The 25128-nt window shown below is 36.4% G+C and overlaps 4 protein-coding genes across 13 annotated transcripts in view; 1 reads left to right on the forward strand and 3 right to left on the reverse strand.

Moving 5' to 3' along the window:
- Positions 1-6653, reverse strand: part of LOC106130076 (zinc finger protein draculin) — a 37650-nt gene extending 30997 nt beyond the window's left edge. For all 10 annotated transcript variants that reach the window (XM_060953111.1, XM_060953106.1, XM_060953109.1 and 7 more), the window contains exons 1-4: positions 6387-6653; positions 5934-6075; positions 3272-3358; positions 2580-2705 (exon numbers count right to left, since the gene is read on the reverse strand). In XM_060953111.1, the coding sequence (XP_060809094.1) occupies positions 2580-2705; positions 3272-3358; positions 5934-6075; positions 6387-6524 (493 nt within the window). In that variant the 5' untranslated portion in view covers positions 6525-6653. The remainder of the gene's footprint in view (positions 1-2579; positions 2706-3271; positions 3359-5933; positions 6076-6386) is intronic.
- Positions 6654-7441: 788 nt separating this feature from the next.
- Positions 7442-13871, forward strand: LOC106130079 (zinc finger protein 808). The gene is made up of 5 exons (XM_013328842.2): positions 7442-7682; positions 8308-8452; positions 9237-9305; positions 10079-10219; positions 11000-13871. Exons 1-5 carry the CDS (start codon positions 7557-7559, stop codon positions 12190-12192), a joined length of 1674 nt encoding a protein of 557 aa, XP_013184296.2. The 5' UTR covers positions 7442-7556; the 3' UTR covers positions 12193-13871.
- Positions 13872-14724: 853 nt separating this feature from the next.
- LOC106130077 (zinc finger protein 25) lies at positions 14725-19923 on the reverse strand. The gene is made up of 5 exons (XM_060953256.1): positions 19595-19923; positions 18622-18760; positions 17951-18028; positions 17348-17509; positions 14725-16260 (listed from the first exon to the last, which is right to left on the reverse strand). Exons 1-5 carry the CDS (start codon positions 19721-19723, stop codon positions 15068-15070), a joined length of 1701 nt encoding a protein of 566 aa, XP_060809239.1. The 5' UTR covers positions 19724-19923; the 3' UTR covers positions 14725-15067.
- A 127-nt stretch (positions 19924-20050) lies between these two features.
- LOC106130074 (zinc finger protein 676) lies at positions 20051-25013 on the reverse strand. The gene is made up of 5 exons (XM_060953090.1): positions 25002-25013; positions 23404-24475; positions 21991-22367; positions 21340-21552; positions 20051-20062 (listed from the first exon to the last, which is right to left on the reverse strand). The coding sequence occupies exons 1-5, from the start codon at positions 25011-25013 to the stop codon at positions 20051-20053; spliced, it is 1686 nt and encodes a 561-aa protein (XP_060809073.1).
- Positions 25014-25128: the final 115 nt, after the last annotated feature.

A 25128-nucleotide genomic window follows, 5' to 3' on the forward strand; every position in this document is an offset into this window, starting at 1 on the left:
CGTTCTCGTTTCTGTTGTGACATTAAGAGTATCAAAAGCTTGTATAAAAATTTGATGAAGATATGTAAAAACAAAAGAAGTATCCACTCCAGCCCCAGTAGCGTATAGCGCGAAAAACTATCGGTGTCTCGTTTCACATCATGATAAAAAATGAAACAGCGATTAGCCAGATGAAAACTTTTCAAATTTCGTTGCGAAAGGAAATGATGCTTATAAACTTGGGATTCTTCTTTTAGGCGATCAGCTAGCAACCCGTCACTATTTGAATCTCAATTCTATCATTAAGCCAAACAGCTGAACGTGGCCTGTCGGTCTTTTCAAGACTGTTGGCTCTGTCTACCCCGTAAGGGATAAAGACGTGATCATATGTATGTATGTATGGAAATGATGAAGTCTTTGTAGTACAATTTGTTTGTCTATTGCGATATGCCGTCTAAATCTAGTTGTTTTGAGAAAAAATAGTCCAAATAATTTTGCATTACCGTCACTTATAATTACCTACAAATAACTAACTACTAGACTATGTTATAGAAAAGCATAGGGAAAGCTGACTAAACTTAGAAAACACTAAAATTATAAGTATAAAAAATTCTGTCTGTATATTACAGTCTGAAACTAACTAACATAATATTTTCTGAAAGTACCGAATTATAATCCGTTTTGAAGTTATTCACAGACTAGGTTTACCGGAAGGAATGCATAATTTGCGAAAAACCTGTATTCTTTTCTTTTTTGTAGGTGGTGGCGCTATATTCGCACGTGTAAGTTGGGCCCAATTCGTTGTTTTTTTTTTCGTACGTAGCGCTTAATTCGACGCTTTTTGTTGATGACGCTATATTCACGCGGGCGAAATGTATTGCGGGTAAAATCTACTTGCTTATAAAATTCCAGCTTACGAATAATAATAATTTGGTTATTTATTAAGTCTTCAAATCTGACAAAAACACGCTATCGTTGTACTTATCGTCAGCCGGCCGTCACATCGAGACGTAAAAGATCTTAGCAAACACTTTTAATTATCTAATTAAAATTGGCACAATTAGCTACTGATCCAATACGAATTAGGTTCCCCGGCAAAGGTTGCGGAGGTCAGACGGGTGTCGCTTCGTGTAAAAACCTGACTCACCCAATCCAGGATCCACGGTCAAAAGCATACTTCGGGCTCCTCTCCAGAGTGGTGAGGATGCAACCGGGACTAAAGCTAGACGGAAGAAAATCTTCTTAATAAGCTACGGACACTTTGAAAAATATTCTGAGATTTAAATACTCAGAAGTCTTGATGCGATGCGAATAATACGTGGGTCGAGTATAATAAAACCAGTTAATGTGCCTCCCAGAAGCGGACTGGTCGATTCTATAAGCTAAATTAATTACAGGTATACAAACATATTTGCATCTCAGATTTTGAAATAAAAACTTCATTAATAAAAATTTACCGGGTCCTACCATCTATTCCTTTTATGAAGATTATTTTAAATCAATACTAATATTATAAAGCTGAAGAGTTTGTTTGAACGCGCTAAGGAACTACTGGTTCGAATTGAAAAATTATTTTTGCTTTGAATAGACCATTTATCGAGGAAGGCTTTAGGCTATAAAACACACGCTGCAACTATTAGGAGCGAAGAGAAAATGGAGAATGTGAAAATTATTCATCATTTAGAGCTTCAATATAACTATTCCACGCAGACGAAGTCGCGGGCACAGCTAATGTATTCATATAAGGGGAAGCCTGATTAACTTGTGATTCTTCTTGTAGACGATGGGCTAGCAACCTGTCACTATTTAAATCTCAATTCCATCGTAAACCCATACAGCTGAACATGGCCTTTCAGTCTTTTCAAGTGTGTTGGCTCCATCTACCAGGCAAGGGATATAGCCGTTATTATATGTATGTATGTAATGTAAAAAAAAAACACTTCAGTCAGCTTTCCCAATGTTATTTAAAGTAAGGTCGGTCGGCTGTGCACACTGTTCAATACTGCCACTAACAAGCATTAAGAATTTTTTTCAGTAACAAAAAGAGATGACAGCTCTGTAATTAAACTTTAAAATAAAAATGAGACTCCTATTCGTTTTGCCGACGGGCTAACAATCTGTCGCATCTCAGAAAATCAATTGTAATCTTTAGATTGAAGAACTTGTTAAAACAAGTTAATCAACCTGTTAAAAATTGGTTTTGTCTTTCTTGATATAAACACTTTGTGTTAAAATCGCTAAAAATATTTATATTAATGTCGTCTATTTCGCGACATAAATTTTGTACATTTTATTTCAATAAGTGATACAGAATTATATACCTACAGAATTTTGAGTGCGTTTTTTGACCGCTTTCACAAAAAAAAAGTGGATCTCAGTTTCACCTGTACATATGTATGTTTGTCCGCGATTATCTCGTGTTTCGCTGTACCGATTTTGATGCTATTTTCAGGAAAGTGACTACAGTTACACTTGGGAGATAGTTTAAGAAGTTCAACCTTATTTTAAAAAATGAGGATATCGATTGGAGGCAGTTCTCTTTTTACAAAAACAATGTACACACCTAACCAACCTCACGGATAAGAGAACTATTCACTTACGTTTCGTGGATGTTTCACCGCGCTCGGTCTTAGACTTCTTGGCGCGGGAGGTGGTCGCCCTGGCCGCCCGCTTTCTGGGCTTCGGCTCGTCAGCCGGCTCCTCCTCTTTGATCGGGACGTCGTATTCTGAAAATAATATATGATGTACATAAGGAAGGCAGCCTACGTTTAGATTCCTCTGCAAAGGTTACGGAGATCAGATGCTCGGTACGTTTATAAAACATGATTCGCCCAATTCAGGTCCGGTCGGTCAAAAGGCACACGCTGGGCTTTTCTCTAGAGAGATGAGGACATAATCAGAAAAAATCAGCTCAAGTATGCGAGCAAAACACAGCTGTTATTTATTTATTAATTTATTTAAAAACTTTATTGAGCCTCAAAGGTACAATAGGTGGTCTAAATGCTAATACTATTCTCTTGCAGTCAACCTTTAGAAAATAGCAAACAGATAAATAATCCCGTGTAATAGGTTGCCTTCAAAACAAAATTTTTACATAAAACAGTTTAACTTACATTTTGAATGTAGGGTAGGGTACATAATTATAGCAAATAAAGTATTTGTATTGAATTTTGATGAAATTTCATCACAGTTAACCAACTTGGCTGTAACATTGTCCAAATGGTGATCTGCACAGGTGCGACAGTGCACCTCATCTGACTTACGTCCTGCCCCATATGTGTAAGATACTGACCAGTGCCCGAGAAATCATCATTGTTATCATTGTCCGATTCCAGGGCGTCGTCATCAGGCCCTGGGACTTCCACCTTCACAATGCTACCTGTAGAATTGAAAATAGAAATAAGTAAGTGCCTACTAGTAATGCATTATGAAGAAGTCTTTTTATTTTATGGCTTGATATGTTTATGTCTATGCCTAATCACATAGTATATAGTTGGTTGCTTCATCTGTCTGTATGTATGCTTAGATCTTTAAAACTACACAATGGATTAAGATGCAGTTTTTAATAGATACGATTGATGAAAAGGAAAATTTATTTATACTAATACTAGCTTTTGCCCGCGGCTTCGCCCGCGCAAATGTATTTTACATTATAAGAATACGCCATAAAATTTCACCCATTTTTTAATCCCGTATCGAGCGGGACTGTTTTAAGTTTATATTGGATTTAAATTCATATGGCTTCTCCCGTCTTGTCCCGTCTCTTCTCGTTCTGTCCCGTCCTGCCCCGTCCAAACCTCCTGTCCCATCCCATCCTATTTAATGCCATCCTGCTTTCCGCAACTGATACGTATTTTTTATTAACCAATATTTAAGACTTCTCGCACTTCGACACCCATCAAAAAACGAAGTTTCATACAAACTTCCAACCCTTATTTTTCGCCGTGTTTTTTTCAGTTTTCAAAATCCAATGTTTAAATGATTATTTCATACTAACCAAAATTTAATTCTAAAATTTCATGTGCCCAACGTTAAAATTGACGAAATTTCATACAAACTTACCACCCCTATTTCACTCCTATAGGAATACAATTTTCAAAATCCAATAAATGAATTAATTATTTTAATCTAATCGTGAATTTAAATCTAATGTGTCCAACACTAAAAATGACAAAGTTTCATACAAAGTTGCAACCCCTATTTCACCCTCTTAGGAATGCAATTTTCAAAATTTAATAATGAATTATTATTTTAATCTTACCGTTAATTTTAATCTTAAATTTCATGCGTCCAACATTAAAAATGACGAAGTTTCATACAAACTTGCAACCCCTATTTCACCCCCTTAGAAATACAATTTGCAAAATCTAATTAATGAATTATTATTTTAATCTAACCGTAAATTTAAAGCACAATTTTCTGGTGTCCAATACTAAAAATGACGAAGTTTCATACAAACTTGCAACCCCTATTTCACCCCCTTAGGAATACAATTTTCAAAATCCAATTAATGAATTATTATTTTAATCTAATCGTTAAAAACCTAAAATTTCATGTGTCCAACAATAAAAATGCAGAAGTTTCATATAAACTTGCAAACCCTATTTCACCCCCTTAAGAATGCAATTTTCAAAATACAATTAATGGATTATTATTTTAATCTAAGCGTAAATTTAAATCTAAAATTTCAAGTAATTATCCCACACTAAAAATGACGAAGTTACATACAAACTTGCAACCCCTATTTCACCCCCTTAGGAATAGAATTTCCAAAAATCCTTTCTTAGCGGATCCCGCCTAATTAAAATCTACCTTCCTGCCAAATTTCATCTTTATTGGCTTAGTAGATTTCGAGATTTCGTGATTCCTAAGTGAGTGTTTTTTGCTTTTATATATATAGATAGATTAAGATTATAAAGCTGAAGAGTTTGTTTGTTTGAACATGCTAATCTCATAAAGTGCCGTGTGGTTCCCGGCACCAATACAAAAAAGAATAGGACCACTCCATGTCTTTCCCATCGATGTCGTAAAAGGCGACTAAGGGATAGGCTAACAACCTGTCACTATTTGAATCTCAATTCTATCATTAAGCGAAATAGCTGAACGTGGCCATTTAGTCTTCAAGACTGTTGGCTCTGTCTACCCCGCATGGGATATGGACGTGACCATATGTATGTAATCTCAGAAACTACTGGTTCAAATTGAAAAATTCTTTTTGCATTGAATTGAAAGGCTTTAGGCTATATAACATCACGCTGCAACTATTATGAGTGAACAAAATAATGGAATATGTGAAAAAACGGGGAAAATTATTCATCCTTCAGGGCTTCAATGATGCCCAAAATACAGCTAGTAGGTACATACATAAATGCTTCCTGTGTGAAGCAGGGATGGATTGCAAGTAAATTCTGTCTGTCTCACTATTTACTTGCGAGAACAAAGCTTTAACAACTAAGCCACCCTCTGAGCCTCCCTACACACATTCTACACCGAGTGACCTTTTCTGATCCATAGAGACCTCCTTTTCCCATAAGTTTTGTTTTTGTCTTGTGTGGTTTTTTGACAGAGGTACCTACAATAAACCTAACTAACTCTCATTCAATAACCTGCTTGGTGGACTATTTATAATGAAGTTAATAAAGATACTAGTGCTGTGGTTCCCGGCACCAATAGAAAAAGAATAGGACCACTCCATCTCTTTCCCTGAGGATGTCGTAAAAGGCGACTAAGGGATAGGCTTATTAACTTGATATTCTTGTTTTAGGCTAGCAACCTGTCACTATTTGAATCTCAATTCTACCATTAAGTCAAACAGCAGAATGAGGCCTATCAGTCTTTTTGTCTTTTTAAGATGGTTGGCTCTAACTACTCTGCAAAGGATATATTGACGTGATTATATGTATGTTTGTATGTTAATAAACTTACTGTATAAGAAATAACAAAACAATACTTACTTTTGAAAAGCTTGTCCTGCAATCTTTTCTTAAACTGTTTTTCTGTATGAAGCACCTGCTTCTTAAAATTTGATGCATTACGGAGTTGGGTGATGCATACTTCACAAATACCGCCTTGTTCGCTGTCTTCCGCAGCACTGAGCTGAAGGAAAATATGTAATTTAAAACTTGAATGGTTCCAATTACGCCATTGTTCACTACAATTACTCTTCTGAATTATATAGTGGCGATACGATAATACTGGAAGGAGTATTAAAAATTGAATAAAACAATTATTGACGCTGATAATACATACATATATGTATGCAGGACTCTGCCGGATGCTTTTTTATTTTACATAAATATATGTAGATATACAAGGTACATGATCAATAATTTGGTTTGTGGGAAAGTGGCAAGTTCTTTCTAGTAAAAGTTTTATAATACAAGCAGTTGAATAATATTGAAACTTACTTGAATATCAAAACATTCTTTCAACATTTCGGCATAAATTTCTTCCTCGCCCATCCAATGATAGGTGGTTGCCAAATCTTTAAAAGTTCCTTCTGAAGCACAACACCGGCAAATGCCATTGTTTATTCTAGAGTCCATTTTCTATATTTACATCAACTAACACAATACTAAATAAACCTTAAAAATTTTATTTCTTTCAAATAGCATCACCACTAAAAGGAAAACGATGCTCCGCCATTTTCTTAAATCCAGTGTTGCCTGTTGTAGGCAAAGGATAGGAACTCCAGTACTGACAGCCATAGTCGACTATTAACATTGAATTTAACCATCGAATTCAAAATCTAGCGCGTAGATCACATAAATTACATTTGTTCATAGATATTTACACTGCCTAATATACCCAATATAAAAAAGGAATATCCCATGGATGTCGTTAAAGGTGACTAAGGAACACGTTTATAAACTTGGGATTCTTTTTTAGGCGATTGGCTAGCATCCTGTCACTATTTGAATCTTAATTCTATCATTAAGCCAAGCAGATGAAGGTGGCCTGTCAGCCTTTTCAATACAGTTGGCTCCGTCTACCCCGCAAGGGATATAGACGTGAGTAAATGTATGTATGTAAACTATGGCAACGCTTACACACATCTTAACAAAAAAAAAATTTTAAAGCCATCTTCGAAAAACCACAAAAACCCTAAATATAATTAAAAAGAAGGTACGATTATTTATTTAAGTAATTTTCAATTTTTGTTTTAGCTTTTTGGTGTTTTTGAAGTCTGTTTTCATTTTTTTATTTGATCCTCTTTAGTGTGAGTACATTTTACCAGACTGCGAAAAACTATCGCAGCCCCTGTTTACGTCATAATTAAAAGCGAAACAGTGATAGTTTTTCGCGTGATAAAAACAGCATCGTACGTTGCTGCTCACTCTCTCTCCATTTGCTCTTTTTAGGGCCACGTTTTTGTAACAATCAAATAAATAACTTAACTTGGCTAGAGTAAAAAAACATATTGACATTAGTTACCTAATTGTAGAAATGACATGTTTGTTTTGTCAGTTGTCAATGTCAATATTTGTGGGACAAAATAAAAATAAATAAATAAATTCTTTTGTGGAATAAAAGGCAATTTCATCAATTATATTTAATATTTATTTAGTTTAATAATTATGAGTAAAACGCCGTGTCGATGCTGCCTTATCCGACCTCCAGACAAAGATCTGAAGCAAATATACAAATACCTCGGAAGAACCGAAGTTTACGCTGATATGCTAAAGGAATGCTTTGAAATTCATGTAAGATTTTTGTTTTCTAAATCATGTACATATCTGTTTATTAATTAATTTAAAAGCTTTTATTGTTCTCTTATCTCGACTTCAAGATCCAAAATGAAGCAAGTAAGGTCTTTTGTTCATATTATTTCATCGCGGTAAAATTAATCATACATACATACTATACAATCACGTCTATATCCCTTGCGGGGTAGACAGAGCTAACGGTCTCGGAAAGACCACGTTCACCTGTTTGGCTTATAGTAGAATTGAGATAGTACAAATAGTGACAGCTTGCCAGCCCATTGCCTAATAGGAGACTTCCAAGTTTAAAAGCCTTTAACGACATCCATGGGAAAGAGATGGAGTGGTCCTATTTTTTTTTTGTGCTGAGAACCACACATCTCAAAATAAATCATATCATATGTATGTATTGGACCTGCCAAAATGCCCTTGAAACCATAGAATACAATACAGAATATATCCCAGATCTTGCCTATATCCCAGATCTCCCCCCAAAAAACTTGCGGACCCAAATCAGCTGAATGTGAAGGGGCAGAATTTAGATAATTTTAAAACTTGGTCATAAATATATGAAAACTTGCCTCATGTCATTATTAATAACTACTAATTATTTTATAACTTTCAGCTTAAACTCAGTGATGTCGAACGTGACAGTGGTATATGTGAGACATGCGTCACTCGGCTACGAGACTCGTACGAGTTCAAGCAGCAAGTGCAACAGTGTCAGAAGGAGTTCCAGAAGACACTCACGGCTGGAGTTGACATCAAAGGTGACATTTCTTTTGTCTAGTGTAGTTTGTTCCGCCTCTTGATTTCATATGTGCTTTGGAAGCGGTTTTAGTTATAATTAGATTTAAGTGATGTGACGTCAATAAGTGATACGTTGTGTCCAATTTTGAAAATAAATCTATTCTATTCTATTCTGTTCTTTGATTCACTTTCTGCTTAAATTTAGTGTTGGTGAATGTAATAATGGTACAGGTTCAAATCCCAACTCCATTTACAAATGAGTTATAAAATAAATAAAATAAAATCCATTTATTTCAGGCTACTGATAGGCCCATAATACAAGAGAAAATACAAAATCATCCATATTCACATTAAAATCAATCAAGTAATGTACTCCATTTTAAATCAAATTAATTCAATTAAATCAAGTTATGTATGTTAATTTTGTTGTACATATTGTATTTTCGTTGGTGCTATAACAACAAATGTTAGAAATTAAAAATATATATAATTAAGGTTTACAATACCCACATTATTAGTTTTTTTTTGTCGTATTTTTTGCTGAATATTAATATAAACAGGTGGATGCTTATAATTTTTCCAGAGAATATACCCATATATTATGTTTCAATTTAAATAACTATAAAGCGATTATTTAAGGTATGTTCATGTGAACATACATTAACATAATGGCGTTAACTTTTGCTTAGCCCCAAGCAACCAAAAAAATGGTTAAAAATTACATTGTAAATTTTTTGTTTTTTTGCATAGTAAAGTCCCAAGTCAAAGTTAACAGGTGATAATTTTGTTTGATCTCCATTACAGATGAGAAGGCGGCTATTGTCAAAGAAGAGGTAACGGATCCCGATGACGAGAACGACATATTTTTCATGGGTAACATACATACTTATAATCACGTACATTAGTTTGAATACTGACCAATGCTCTTATATTAAGGGGAAAACATCTAGGACATTGGCACATTCAGGCGACTTGATGGGTAACCATGATCAATCCAATATGGGTTAGGTTCTCCTGCAAAGGTTGTAGAGGTCAGATGGGAGGTGCTTCATGATAAAAACCTGACTCAATCTAGGATCCATGGTCAATGGCATACACCGAGTTACTCTCCAAAGTGGTGGAATAGGGATGGAACTGGGACTTAAGTCTGGAGGAAGTGGAAAACATACATATAATAACTATATCCCTAGCAGGGTAGACAGAGCCAACAGACTAACAAAGCCACATTCAGCTGTACTGCTAAATGATGTTAATAAGATTCAAATAGTGACAGGTTGCTAGCCAATCCCCTAAAAGAAGAAACCCAACGAAATAAGGGTGCCGTGTGGTTCCCGGCACCAATAGAAAAAAGAATAGGAGCACTTTATCTCTCTCCCATGGATGTCATAAAAGGCGACTAAGGGGTGGGCTTATAAACTTGGGATTCTTCTTTTAGGCGATGGGCTAGCGACCTGTCACTATTTGAATCTCAATTCTATCTTAAAGCCAAATAGCTGAACGTGGCCTATCAGTCTTTTTAAGACTGTTGGCTCTGCCTTCCCCGCAATGATATAGACGTGATTATATGTATGTATGTATGTTTGCCTAATCTGCACGGGAAGAGAAGAATTGCGCCCACAATACGTTTTATTTCCTCTATTCTCTAGAATTAAAAGAAGAATACTCAGATTACGACATGAAGGACGAGGACGATAAGAATCTGGCGGAGATACTGGGCTTCTCGGACGTCGCGGCGAAGAAGAAGAAGAAGAAGACCAGCAGAAAGCTGGATCTGAAGAAGAGTCACGGTGAGTGATTAATTATATCTTCACTTACGCTTTTGTCCGCAGCATTGACGGGGGGATTTTTGCGCCATTTATAGTAAAAAGCGACGAATTGAAATTTTAATGTCACTTAATATAAAAGCGACGAAATTAGCACCACTTACAATAGGCATCGATTTAAACGCCACCTACACAAAAGGGATGAATTTAACGTCAACTACAAAAGAATACAGGTTTTTCGCAAATCCCACGAAAGTTTTTACCGTTCATTACTAGGTTAAATGTTGATTCATTTATAAATGTGAATGAAGCGAAAGACGTATGCAAAGATCGTGGCAAGTGGAAAAATGTAGTCTCTGTCTACCGCTCTGGGAAAAAGGCGTGATTTTATATAGGTATGTATGTATGTATAAAAGTTGATTAAACAAGATGTAATTTAATGAAATAGCAGATTTGGTAGCTAGCTGACTACAACATAAATATAGTCGCTTCCGAGCCCCCTTCCTCCGACGCCAAACTCGTAAGCATACATCCCTTGCGGGGTAGACAGAGCCAACAATTTGAAAAGACTGATAGGCCACGTTCACCTGTTTGGCTTAATGACAGAATTGAGATTCAAATAATGACAGGTTGCTAGCCCATCGCCTAAAAAAAGAATCCCAAGTTAATAAGCCTAACCTTTATCGCCTTTTACGACATCCATGGGAACGAGATGGAGTGGCCCAATTCTTCTTCTTTCTTTTTTTATTGGTGCCGGGATCCACACGGCACGGCGTCACCTAGTAATTATTTTATTGTTTTCAGATCGCAAAGCGAAGAAGATGCTGACGGGCCCTTTGAAAATATCTCTCAGGGCGCTCTCGGAGAAGTTGAAAAGTCCGGTCATTTCCGACATCCGCTTCCTCAGCGAGAACAAGAAGCACAAACTCAACATTGAAAACGTACTCAAATACTCAAATGCGACGCCATTTTCCAACAAAACTCTGTCGGGCATAGTCTGCGCGTACTGCAAAGAAACGTATAAGAACCCCGAAGACTTGCGCATTCACACACAAGACACTCACAAGAATTCAGAGCTGAACGACAACAAACGCATAGACAAGAACAACTTGTCGATAAAAATGGACATCACTAATCTAAAATGCAACATTTGTAACACGAATGTCGATGTTATATCGAATCTGAAAACACATTTGGTCAAGGAGCACGATATAAAATTTTATCCGGACGTATACGATTATATATTGGAATTCAAACTAACGGCCGACGACATAATGAATTGCGCATTGTGTCACTCCACGTTCGAAACGTTCAAAATGTTGTTACAACATATGAACGGCCATTATAGGAACTACATATGTGATGTTTGCGATCTGGGGTTTATAAACAAACATAGACTTAAGAACCATCAAAGGACGCACGAGTTGGGGACATTCAAGTGTACGTTTTGCGATAAAGTTTTCAGTACACGCGTGAGGAAAGTGTGTCACGAGAAATACACGCATAACACGAGTGCCCGTTATACAACCAACTGTCCGCATTGCGACAAATCGTTCACGAGTTACTATCAGAGGAACAGACACATGTTTCAAGAGCACAACACCGCGGCCGCGTCTTACAAGTGCAATATATGTGATAAATCGTTCATTTTGAAGTCGAAATTGACGTCTCATATAAAAAAAGTGCATTTAATGGAGCGTAATCATATCTGCGCGGAGTGCGGTCAGGGATTTTTCATTAAACAGTCTTTAGATGAACATATGATTAAGCATAACGGTGAGAGAGTGTATAAATGCACGGTGTGCCATAAAGCGTACGCTAGGAAGAAAACTCTGAGGGAGCATATGAGGATACATAATAATGACAGGCGTTTCAAATGTGGAGTTTGTGGGCTGGCGTTCGTTCAGAAGTGTAGCTTAAAGAGTCACATGCTGTCCAATCATGGGATTACTTTAGCGGAGTTCGAATCCGCTAGAGCTGATATAATTAGCCCGTAAGATATTGAGGGTAGTTTAACAAAATTAACTTATTAGTTAAAAGTGGTTTTGTTGGGACTAGATAATCTTATTTATTTTTTTTTGTTCACTTCAATAGGACAATTTCTGTAGGCTATTTCTGCCGTAAAAAGTCATATTGTTTGACGTGAGTTAAACTTTTTCGCTTTTTTAAGGTGGCCCTGGTGGCCCTGCCTCGTGACGTGACCGAATATTAAGTAGTTGATTTTTTTTATTATAAAAGAAAACCACTTTGATACGTTAAAATCTAAAGATAATTTCGCTGTTTTAGAAAAAATCTGTCTTTTGTTGCCCTGGTGGCACAACCGTGTTCTCGAAAAATCTATACTAATATTATAAAGCTGAAGAGTTTGTTTGTTTGTTTGAACGCCCTAATCTCTGGAACTACTGGTTCGAATTGAAAAATTCTTTCCATGTTTATTAGACCACTTATCGAGGAAGCTTAAGTTTACCATCACGCTGCAACTATTAGGAGCGATGAAATAATGGAGAATGTAAAAAAACGGGGAAAATTATTCCTCCTTGAGGGCTTCGATGATACCCAAAATAACTATTCCACGCGGGCGAAGTCGCGGGCATAGCTAGTAATTACTAACACGCTTACGTGTAAGGTAAAGCTGTGGACACCATATTATTTATTTATAGTTGTTACAAATATTTTTTTATCTGGATTAAAAATAAATTTAATACGAAAAAATGTATGCAAAATTTATTCATATCAAATGTGAAAAGATCATAGCGTGATTATCCTAATCAAACTGATTTGTGATTAGGATAATGACGTTATGGTCTATCCGTATGTTCTAATGCCTTGTGGCGTTATTATTTTAGGTGCAATAAAGTTCTATTAAGTTTTACTGTTTATATGTTACCGTTAGATGGTTGTATCATATCGCGCTACTGCGATTTCAATATTATTTTGTGCGTAACATTTCATCGGAAAGAATTGCAATAAATTGTATTGTAGTTTTCAGTACATCCAGCCGTTTCTTAGCTTTGCTAAAAATGTAAATACGTATATATATAATATTAATATATATATATAATATTATATTATAGTGTTATATTGTATTAAATAAGGTTTATTTACATCAAACTTTTTATAAATTTAAATAGAGCGCTAGATTGTTCTTTGTATTTGAAATTGGTTGTATTTTGATTAAGGCATTCCTCTATTATAGGGAATTGAACGTTGGAATTGTGACGTCATCACGTCATAACCTTAGCCTAGTGTTTCAGATATCTTGGATATAATATCTTCTTCCTCCCGGCTTTGTCCTCACGACTCTGGAGAGGAGCCCGGGGTATGCATTTGACCGTGGATCCTGGATTGGGTGAGTCAGGTTTTAACACGAAGCAACTCCCATCAGACCTCCGCAACATTTGCAGGGAAACCTAACCTGTATTGGATCGGTCATGGTTACACATCCAGTTGCCTGAATGTGCAGGTTTCCTCACGAGGTTTTCCCTCGCCGTAAGAGCATCGGTTGATGTTCAAACTATTTCCCTGTCGCCACGATCCTAATAGAAGGAATGCCTTGGTCAAATTTTGTGTATAAATGAATGATTTAAAGTAATATGTTGATTAATATAGTTCTTCCAGTGTTTTGTTTGAAATTGTATAAGTCCTATTTATTATTTGTTACAATAAAAGATTTTATTTATAAATATAGTTTATTACTCTCAAATACCACTACAAACATGACATACATCGTGACGTTCCTAGCATCTAGGTTGCTATAACATCGCCTTAAAGAAGAAATTCAATTTACTTAGCTTTTCCCTTTATTGCTTTGTACAATTGGCACGGGAAGCAGTCGGTACCAGCCTTGTTTTTTCTCCGCTATTAAACTCGCATGGAAAGTGAGCATATATATACCTTCATATGGTCACGGCTATATCCCTTGCGGAGTAGACAGAGCCAACAGTCTTAAAAAGTCTGAATGGCCACGTTCAGCTATAAGCATAGGTATATCGGGGAGAATATGACATACATATGTACATAAATCACGCCTCTTTCCCGGAGGGGTAGGCAGAGAACACATCTTTCCACTTGCCACGATCCCTGCACACTTATTTCGCTTCATCCACATTCATAACTCTTCATGCAAGCTCGTCGGTTTCGGGTACTCTTGACCTGACCCTTTGCTAGAACGTCTCCGATTTGATCAAGGTACGTTCGTCTAGGCCTTCCCACACCAACAGCCCCATTCACACTTCCTTTGTATATTTGTTTAAAAAATATGAGATATTAAAAAAAACAAGCAAATAAATTAACTTAATTTTATTAAGTAAAATTTATATGTAAAGCATAAATACAAATATGATACTTCATGTACATAGCACTCTATCACAGATTAACATAATCTAAGTCACATTAAAAGTAACTTGTTTCGCCCGCTATTTACAAATTCAATGACTTGTGGCGACATCTATCTATACGTCACAATACCGGAAATCCTGAATCGTTTTCCACGATACTCTCCGACCCTAACAGAGACGTTGATTTTCTCATAATTCTCTCTTCATTTTCCAAAGAACATTTCTATTCCAAAGTCTGTCTTGTATGAACATAGGTAGACAAAACACAAAGTTTCAAATATAAGACATATTTTTCCTGGAATTCAAGATGGCCTCTGTGGCGCATCGGTAGTGCTTGTCTGTGACACCGGAGGTCCCGAGTTCGGTCCGGGCAAGGCATAATGAGAAACGAACTTCCTTGCGCGTATCTTGTTAAAACGACCGGCGCATTTGAACTGCGTTACTATATACTATGTAGTGAAATTGTAACCGCACGCGTGAGGCCGTCGCTGACTATGAAATCAGCCTTAGCTCGTGATACTGGGGCTTTGATAATTTACGACACAGAAGTAATGTCACAAGCGGCCATTGTGATACCATGATTCGACAGCAAATGGCTTTTCAGACTGCATTTCTGCACGAACGACAACCCGCAGACCTCACACTTAAACCTCCTATCGTTATTGTGTATTCGCATATGTTCCCTCAAGGTATATTTCCTGGCATACGACTTATGACACACTTCACATGAGAATGTCCGCTCTCCGGTATGTTTCACCATATGAGCTTTGAGCGCTTTCTTACTGAAAAACCTATAGCCACACTCCGTACACTGACAGTTCCGTTCCATCAAATGACTCTTCTTTATATGATACATCAGAAGAGATTTCAACGCGTACTCCTTGTCGCAAACGTTACACTTGTACGGAGTTTCAGAATTGTGCACTTTGATCAAATGTTGATTACGCTGATAGTAACTCCGGAATGACTCATTGCAGTACGGACAGTTAGCGATGCTGCGGTTACCCAAATGTTTAGTTTTCTCGTGATAATGCTTTTTTGTCTTGTTGGAAAATACTTTCTCGCAATGATCACATTTGAAACTGCCCTCCTGGTGAGTGACTCGGTGGGCGTTCAAAGATCTTCTGGTCGCAAATGACGTATCACAATTGCTGCACGTGTAGTTCCTGTAATGTTTGTTCATGTGTTGTTTCAACATCTTGAAAGTCTCGTAAGTGGCTGAACACATAGCGCAGTCGTACACTTCGCCTTTCTTCAACTTGAACTGCTGCAAGTGGTCCTTAATATCTTCATGGATGATTTTCTCATGGGTTTTCATTAAATGCTCTTTTAATTTGGCGAGATCGTCTTTCCTCTCGTCACATAACGTGCACACCAAGTCTGTTATATCCAGTTTCACGTTGTATTCAAAGTCGAAATTCGCCTTGTACTCGAGCCGCTCCATTTTATGATTAGAATCCGTGTGACTTCTCAAATCCAACGGATCTGGGTAAGTACTGTCGCAATATCCGCACTGGTAACCCAAAAGATTCTTGTTTTTGAACGGTAAAGCATTCGAGTATTTTAATATAGTCATAAGATTTTCTCGGTGTTTGATTTTGTGTTGATTGTTGGTCGCAGTCCAGGTTATATTTATTTTACTGTCATTGTCACGAGATATGGTCAATTTGGACTTGCTGGCCTTGACTGCCCTGCTGCTTTTCCTCTTGTCTGGCGGGTCCGTCGAATCTAAAAAAACATATAAATTTTATTGAATTAACGTAACACAAGTTTATGTACCTTGCGGAGCTGACAGAGCCAATAGTATCGAAAAACTCGAAGGTCACATTCAGTTCAATAGCTCAGAAACTTGGGATTATTCTTTTCGTGTTCTTCAGAGACTTTCTAAAGAAAGGTATAGAGAAGAATTTACTCTAAACCGACAAGCTTGCATGAAGAGAGTAATGCGGATGAAGCGAAAGAGGCGTGATTTGTGAAGAATAAATGTATGTAAGACGAAATATCCCAAGATTCCATCCATTCCGGGATGCATCCAGCTGAATGTGGCCTTTCAGACTAGTCTGTCTTACATTTGAGGGATAAAGACGAGACATTTTTATGTTAAAAGAAGTTATCATTAATAGCTGTGCCCGCGACTTCATCCGCGTGAAATAGTTATTTTGGGCATCATTGAAGCCCTCAAAGATATACAGGGTGACTTTTAATTCAACTGCATTAATTTAACTGTTAAGTTTACTCATCTCAAGGATATTTAAAAACTTTAAAAGAAAAATATCGGTTCATATTTCAGAAAGTACGAAAAAAAATAAAAGTATCAAAATCCACGATCCTAAATACGTAATATCACTGAGCTGAGCGATCTCGACAACTCTGTACTTTACTTGATCTTGATACTAGAAAAATAATTTATTTTTCAGACATTTATTTACATATTTAGTTTTAATTTCTTTTTGTGCGTGTGACGTAGTTTTTGAGGGTTTTTAAAATGTGAAAATGATGACGTTTAATTTAAATAAAAATAGGCTCAAACGGCACAGAAGCATGGGTATAGTCTATGTTTAAAAGGATGCAGTTGTTTTAAATGTCACCCTGTACAGTTTTCCCCGTTTTTTTTTCACATTTTTCATTATTTCTTCTCTCCTTATTGTTGCAGCGTGATGTTATATAACCTAAAGCCTTCCTCGATAAATAATCTATTCAACACAAAAAGAATTTTTTAATTCGAACCAGTATTTCCTGAGATTAGCGCGTTCAAACAAAGAAACAAACAAACTCTATATAATATTAGTATAGAAGAAAGAGTAAAACAACTTACTTATAGAAGTGGTGAGCCTGTTGACTAATGTTTTGATTTTCTGCGACTGCCAAGTTTCTTTCTTTCCAGATTTCTTCACGGAAACTTTTTTCTTCTCCGTCTTCTTCTTCGGTTCTTCATATTCGACCTTGACGTTTCCAACGACTTCATCCTTTGCTGAAACTGGATAAAACAAGTAGTTTATATGTTGTTTTGTTACCTCATAATCATCACTCTAGAATTTAGTCTACATATATCGTACTAGCTGTGCCCGCGACTTCGTCCGCGTGGATTAGTTATTTTGGGCATCATTGAAACCCTCAAGGATGAATGTAAAAAAAAATTCGCCGATTTTTTTACATTCTCCATTATTTCATCTCTCCTAATAGTTGCAGCGTGATGTTATATGTACAGCCTAAAACCTTTCTCGAAAAATGGTCTTTTCAACACAAAGCATTTTTCAATTCGAACCAGTAGTTCCTGAGATTAGCGCGTTCAAACAAACAAACTCTTCAGCTTTATAATATTAGTATAGATGTGTAAAAACCTGACATATCCACTTCAGCACTCGCAGCGAGACACGCGCGACGCCGGTAATGCTGCCATACCACACATAAAACATACCTGCGTCTGATAGGAAATAGTCATCAGAGTCATCGTCATTCTGCGGTGGCTCCAGTTTGATGTCAACGGGTTTTTCATCTGAAATTTTAAAATATTCCACCATACAAATCCAAACATATATTTTAAACATGAAAGTGTGCTTGAAAAGGTGACACAAAATGCAACCCAGCTTATATAAATAAATGCGAAAGTGAGTTTATTTGTTACCTCTTTATGAGTTACCTCTTGAAATATCACATAATAATATATGTATGTATACATATATAATTAAATCTCAATCTGAATTTAAATCTCAATTCTATCATTAGGCCGAACAGCTGAGCGTGGCCTTTTAGTCTTTTGGTGACTGTCGGCTCTGTCTGCCCGGTGGGGAATATAGCCGTGATAATACGTTATGTTAAAAGTCTGAAGAAATACAAGGGATATTTTTCATCACGGTAAAAACTATATTTATCTTGGTATTAGCAAAAAAATCTGTATTCTTTTAAAGGTGGTGATTAATTCAATGCTCTAGGACCTAGAGCATTGAATTAATCGCCACCTTTACACCTAGAGTCTAGGTAATATCGTCGCTTTTTGTAGATGGCGCTAAATCACGCGGGCGAAGTTGTGGCTAAAAGCAAGTACATACATAATAACCAGCCAAAAATAAAATGTCAATAAGTACATACCACTAATTTGTACATCCGTTGCCACCTTCAGAAGCTGCTGTTCGTTGTGCAGCACGAGCTGTTTGAAGCTGCAGGACCGGCGGAGCAGCTTAATGCACTCCTCACAGATGGCGCTACTGCTGTGTTCTGTCATTCTCAGCTGGAATATCAGTCATGATCATTTAACATTAACAGCTTATTTGAGTGAAGGCATAATTCATACTATTGAATATGAAGTGCAGAGTTCAAGAAGTAGTTATTAGTTTTTTTTTTAGATTGATCTATTTTGAGTTTTTTTAAGTACAACATTGGTTCAGTAGGTATTACTCACAATGTTGGACCATGTAAAAGATGTCTTTAACAAATAATTATTATATTTTTTTGTGCTGTAAATATATTTTCCAGTGTCCTAGATTAATATAGTAGAAATAAATACTACTATATTACTCTTTTATTTTCCCGAAACCGCCGAGCTTGTATGAAGAGAGTTATGAATGTGGACGAAGCGAAAGAAGTATGCAGAGATCGTGGCAAGTGGAAAGAGGTAGTCTCTGCCTACCCCTCCGGGAAAGAGGCGTGATTTTATGTATGTATGTATGTATGTATGTACTCTTTTATAACAAGAGATTTTCTTATTTACTTTAACAGTATTGGGACAAGGAATAGGAAAGGAATATGAAATATAATTAAATTAAAAATGAAAAACTATTCAATTCACATATTGTTCAAACGCATTTGCTAGATGGGTCCAGACATACATTGTAAACTTAGCATACAATACAAAATTAAGCTTCTTTCCCGGAACAACAGCTGAATGTGGCCTATCAGTCTTTCCAAGACATATATTCCTAGGGGGGTAAACCAAAACTACATCTTTCCACGATCCTTGCATACTTATTTCGCTTCATCCATATTAATAATCTGTTTATGCAAGTTCGTCGGCTTCGGGTACTCTTGACCTGATCTGTGAACTCTACAGATTTTTTATCCTTACCACTATGTTAAAACATTCGTGCAGCATTTCAGAATACACTTCTTTTTTATCTAGCCAGATGTAACTTTTGAATAAGTCTTTGTGAACGCCCGAAGAGAGACAGCAGCGGCAAGCATTTAGAGACTCCATCGTTGTAATTTGATTCTTTAAAGTTGTGTTAAAATATTCTTAATTGTAGGTCCGCATTTGAAAATTATAATAAGATGTTATAGATTATATAATACAAATCGCACTTCAAAATATGAACACTAATATATATATCCATAATACATTATCATTTAATAAATTAAATAAATAGAAAAGAATTTTATAATGAAAATTGTCAACAATCAACTACTGACAATTCAGTTAGACCGCTGACAGCCATGACAGTGACTTTTTCAAGTTAAGTGTTGCCAGCGCGAGAGGCATACCTCAGGGTAATCAAAGGCATGCATTTGTACTCAAGTAATGTTTTTAAATCTGTGACTGGTACGAAATAAAACACATAATATGCGAACATATGGAAAAACTGGCTCAATTTAATTCGTTTGCAGTAGAGATAGAAAATTTATTTATTTGATTTTTCACACACAAACTCTAATAACTAACTCTTTGTTGTTAATCAAGACTTGAGTTTTTCGCAAGATTACTGTTGAAATAAAAAATATATACCTACTTAGTGATTGTCAAAAATTCCTGGGGACATATTCACAAACGTTGAAAGGCAATATGTATCTTGCCATAAGGCAAGCTGTCTTTCTTTCTAGCTTTGAGATAAGCAGCAGAGAGAGAGTAGATAAGATATATTGCCTAAGTTGTTGCCTAATAAGGGAACGTTGAACGTTAATTATTGTATGTAGGTACTAAAAATTGAACATTGTCTGTCATTCATGGTTCTATAGTTATGCACTCTAAGACAAAAGAAATCGAGTAATTTTGACGAGTTTTTAAAAGTGGAACATATTGCATAATGTCACGATTGTTTCGCTGGCCATCCTCACCTACCGTAATAAGTTTATGCCTGTGTTCAGTGCCCACGTGCCCTCGTGATGCATGTATGATGTCTGCATGTTTATAAAGCGAGATAAGAATGGATAAGAGCGCCGTTGCCCAATCACGTGGTGGCGGCACCAATTGACCAAATCTTCAAAAAAAAAAGAACATGGCGACAGTGCGCGCTGGAAAATCGATGATTTACACACTTTTTTAACATAATACGTTATCGAAACCTATAAAAGGTTGCTGTATATTATAGCCAATTAACATAAATAAAACCGAATAAAAATATACCAGATTACTTTTATTGTTTAATAGGTATCTCATTTTAAATTGTCGTATTCTTAAACCTTTGAACAAATATTACACTCACATTGTTCTGTATGATAGTTTACATTAGGCGTTGTTTGACTTTATTATATTAAGTAAACATTATTATTCTGGATTCTACAATATCAGCAGTGTTTTTATTAAGAGAGGTCCAAGAATTGAACCCTGTGTGACTTCTATCTCTCACTGGTTTCATAACGATCACATTAAAATCCATTCATTTATTTAGCTGACGGTTCCACCCAGTTACAACATCGTAAGTCTTAGGATTTCTAATATTCCCCAATATGAAGAAACCTTGTAATGCAATTTAGCCCATGTGGACGTCCAGCATAACCACACATTTAATTCCACGATCCTCTTAAATCTGGCGCCGAGTGATGTACCTTACTGTGTAATTTTAAACTAGTAACCTGGATGAATGCTTTACCGCATACCTTACACACGTATCTTTTGTCATTTGTGTGGATCCTTATATGCAGGTCCAAAGTCTTCTTTCTCTGAAAAGATTTCTTGCAAATTTCGCACTGGAAGGGCCTCGAGTCGTCGTGCTTCACCATATGCTTTTTCAACAAGTCTTTACTAAATACTTTGAAGCCACATATCTCACAAGCGAAATTCTTTTCTTTAACGTGCATTCTAGCTTTATGCTGGGTAAGTACGCTTAAACACATGAACGTCTTAGGACAAATATCACAGCTAAACTGATACTGTTTTACATCATGCACTAAAGCCATATGTCTCTTTCTTATATATCTAGTTTGCAAAATCTCAGGGCATTTCGGACATTTCAACCTTTCTTGACGATGAACTCTTCTGACATGATCAGCTAAAGCTGCTTCGGAGGAATACGATCTATAACATTTATTGCATCTATTATTAACATTATGTACAGTTCTGACGTGATTCATTACATTGGCTCTTCCAGAAAATGCTTGGCCGCAGATTTCGCACAAAAACATTTCAGTTTTAGTATGAAGCTTGTGTACGTGACCGATGAGTGTCCCGAAGAATAAGAATTTCTGGCCACAATCAAGACAAGACATTCCGTCATCTGATAATTTATACGCAAACATATAAACGCTCACATCTTTATTTAAATTCATGTCGTGAATGCCATTTAAATGATCGAAGAAATCCATTAGATTTTCAGATGGTTTGCTACACTTTTTGCATACTATTTCTGTAACGTCCAATTTGATTTTCGATGTTGTCCTGACTGTTTGAAGTATGTATTTGAGTTTGGGGTTCTCGTGTTCGTTTCCGGTATGTTGTTTGAGAGCAGAGCTGGAAGAGAATGGGCAGCGGCAGTAGAAACACATGTACTTGTTGCTGCACCATCGGAATGGCATGATGGTGGAATGTTCTATGACGGCGGTGAGGAGTTTCCGTAAGTCGGCTAAATCTCGGAGTAGCTTCGCATCATCAAGTGTCTGTTTCAGAGATATTAACGGCTTTTCTTCATCTGAAAAATGAAAACAATAATTCCGGTTAATTTTGTTTTTCTAAGCTAATTTAATGGATGTAGTTAATAAGTAAGTTAAATAGGTACCTCTAGTTCTTCATAGATTGGGCAAAATTTGTAGGTTTTATGAACTGCAGTCAGGCCAGGCTACGAGGATTTTATTAAATAAAATTCACGCATATCTTGCGGGGTGAGGTTCTTTATCACTTTCGATTTTATTTCTAGATTATTTGTATTGATGATATAATAGATTTTCATTAAAATTTTTATTGAATTCCATTTTCTATTTTGATGCAAGCAATGAATGTATGAAGGCGTAAGTAACAATAATTATTACCGATATCTCAAATTTAAGAGTCGTAAAAGAAGAATACTTTATATCTTGTTGGAGTAGTCCTTGTAATTAAAGAAATGGGTGAATCTGTTGTCCTAGTCCAGCAAAGATATCATTTTTATTCCTTTCACATAGAACGGTTAGAACAGTTAAAATGTAGACAGTACAAAAATAGGTGAAACTAGAATATGAAAAAAAGATAACAAATTACTCACGAAGAAACAAATACTAATTATTATTTTGATATGCTTTACCAAAAAAAAAATCTTAGGTACCTAATTTATTTTGTTATGGCTCGCATATCCACATACGTTTCATATCAGCATAGGCATGACAATATAATGAAAAATAATTACTGTAGGATTTGCGATAAAGACGCAAGAAAAGGCTGGTTACTATTAAATATTTTACTAAGAACTATCAGTGTACACCATACTACATGTCGCTTTAGTTTCCGAAGTGTAACACACTTCGGAAACTAAAGCGACTTCGAATCGCTCAGTAGGACGAGACTTTAACAATATCGTCTAGGTATACAATGAGAAATTATTTTCGCTGGTACATTTTATAGTGTTTATTATGGTATTTATTTATCATAAGCTTTGATTCAGTTCCATGAAACATCTGATAGGGTAGAATGATGCACTTTCACATGTAACTTTAAACTGGTGACCTGTATAAACGCCTTCCCGCATTCCTTACACGCGTATCTTTTATCGTTCATGTGAATCCTTATATGTAGATCTAAAGTCTTCTTTCTTTGAAACGATTTCTTGCAAATTTCACATTGGAATGGTCTCGAGTCGTCATGTTTCACCATATGCTTCTTTAGCAAGTCTTTATTGAAAACTTTAAAGCCGCATATTTCGCACGAAAAGTTCTTTTCTTTCACGTGCATCCTCGCTTTGTGCTGATTCAACACGCTCATGCATGTGAACGTTTTCTTACAAATATCACAGGTGAATTGAAATTGTTTAACATCGTGTACTAACGCCATATGTCGCTTCTTTAGGTAAGGAGTACGTAATATTTCTGGGCATTTGGGACACTTTAATCTCTCTTGTCGATGCATCCTTCTCACGTGATCAGCCAAAGCAGCCTCTGAAGAATAACTTTTATAGCATTTGCTGCATCTATTACTGCCGATGTTATGGACTGCTCTGACGTGGTTGGTAACATTAGCTTTACCGGAGAAGGCCTGGCCGCAGATTTCACATAGGAACATCTCAGTTTTTGAATGTAGCCTATGCACGTGGCCGATCATAGTTCCAAAGAAAACAAATTTCTGACCGCATTCGAGGCAAACCATTCCATCATCCGACAATTTAAACGCGAACATGTAAACGCTCACATCCGTGTTCAGTTTCATATCATGAACTGCGTTCAAATGGTCGAAGAACTCGATCAAACTATCTAATGGTTTACTGCATTTCTTGCAGATGATTTCTGTGACGTCCAACTTTATTTTGGAATTGGTCCTGACATTTTGCAGTACGTATTTGAGTTTTGGGTTTTCGTGTTCACTTCTAGTGTGTTGCCTGAGCTCATTACTGGAGGAGAAGGGGCAGCAGCAGTAGAAACACATGTACTTGTTGCTACACCATCGGAACGGCATGATGGTGGAATGTTCTATGACGGCGGTGAGGAGTCTCCGTAAGTCGGCCAAGTCTTGCAGGAGCTTTGCGTCATCAAGTCTCTGTTTCAAAGAGATGATCGGCTTTTCCTCTTCTGGAAAGAAAATCACTTCGTTTGAATCGTGCTCTTCTTTGACCGACTGGAATTGGAGGGTTATGTTCTCATTTTATTAAGATTTATTTTGCTTTTCACTAATATCAGTCGGCTGGGTAAGTTTACTTTGCAATAAATCCCCTTTTGCTTCATGTAATTTTTTTTTATTGCAATTGATTATTTCGTGTTTTATTTTTAAAAATGTCCTATCTTAACCACATGTATTTGGTGGCATGAAGTATTTAAACTCTGCTTTACTAGACAGATCCATCCCTTACATATTCTCCCGGTGGTAAGTAAGTCATATAATCAATGAGGCAGCGATCAGTGAAGAAGTCATCAATGAAACCGGTGAGGCAGCCAATGATGCAATCAATATATAACAAAATACATCAGCGAAATCATTTAAACTCTATTATCTTCATTTATAGCTCTTTACAAACATAAAAGTTGCAGCACATGCGCTTCGGTGGTATCCGCATTCGGAGATCATCATAGTGTATTCCTATTAATAATATGCAATTCCGACAAAGGTTGCAGAAGTCAGACTGGAGGCGCTTTATGTCACAAACCTGACTTTCCATTTACAGTATAGTGGGAAGAAGGCCTCTCCTGAGAGGATATCTAGGCAAGGATATCTTCATCACAGAAAATTCGAACCTTAACCCTTTTTGCGTATCGCGCATATTAACCGGGCGC

The sequence above is a fragment of the Amyelois transitella genome, chromosome 31 (assembly GCF_032362555.1).
Source record: "Amyelois transitella isolate CPQ chromosome 31, ilAmyTran1.1, whole genome shotgun sequence".
NCBI lineage: Eukaryota > Metazoa > Arthropoda > Insecta > Lepidoptera > Pyralidae > Amyelois > Amyelois transitella.

Excerpts from the sequence above, each read along its gene's own strand:
- LOC106130077 (XM_060953256.1), bottom strand. The coding sequence starts at position 19,723 with ATGGAGTCTCTAAATGCTTGCCGCTGCTGTCTCTCTTCGGGCGTTCAC. Across the intron at positions 18,761-19,594 it reads ACGAATGTTTTAACATAGTG|CTGAGAATGACAGAACACAG; the intron begins GTAAGGATAAAA and ends CTGATATTCCAG. Across the intron at positions 18,029-18,621 it reads AACGGATGTACAAATTAGTG|ATGAAAAACCCGTTGACATC; the intron begins GTATGTACTTAT and ends TTAAAATTTCAG.
- LOC106130079 (XM_013328842.2), top strand. The coding sequence starts at position 7,557 with ATGAGTAAAACGCCGTGTCGATGCTGCCTTATCCGACCTCCAGACAAA. Across the intron at positions 7,683-8,307 it reads AGGAATGCTTTGAAATTCAT|CTTAAACTCAGTGATGTCGA; the intron begins GTAAGATTTTTG and ends TATAACTTTCAG. Across the intron at positions 9,306-10,078 it reads GAACGACATATTTTTCATGG|AATTAAAAGAAGAATACTCA; the intron begins GTAACATACATA and ends TCTATTCTCTAG.
- LOC106130074 (XM_060953090.1), bottom strand. Across the intron at positions 22,368-23,403 it reads GAACGATAAAAGATACGCGT|ATGAAGAAAAGCCGTTAATA; the intron begins GTAAGGAATGCG and ends TTCATTTTTCAG. Across the intron at positions 21,553-21,990 it reads ACATGAATTTAAATAAAGAT|CATAAAGCTAGAATGCACGT; the intron begins GTGAGCGTTTAT and ends GTACTTACCCAG.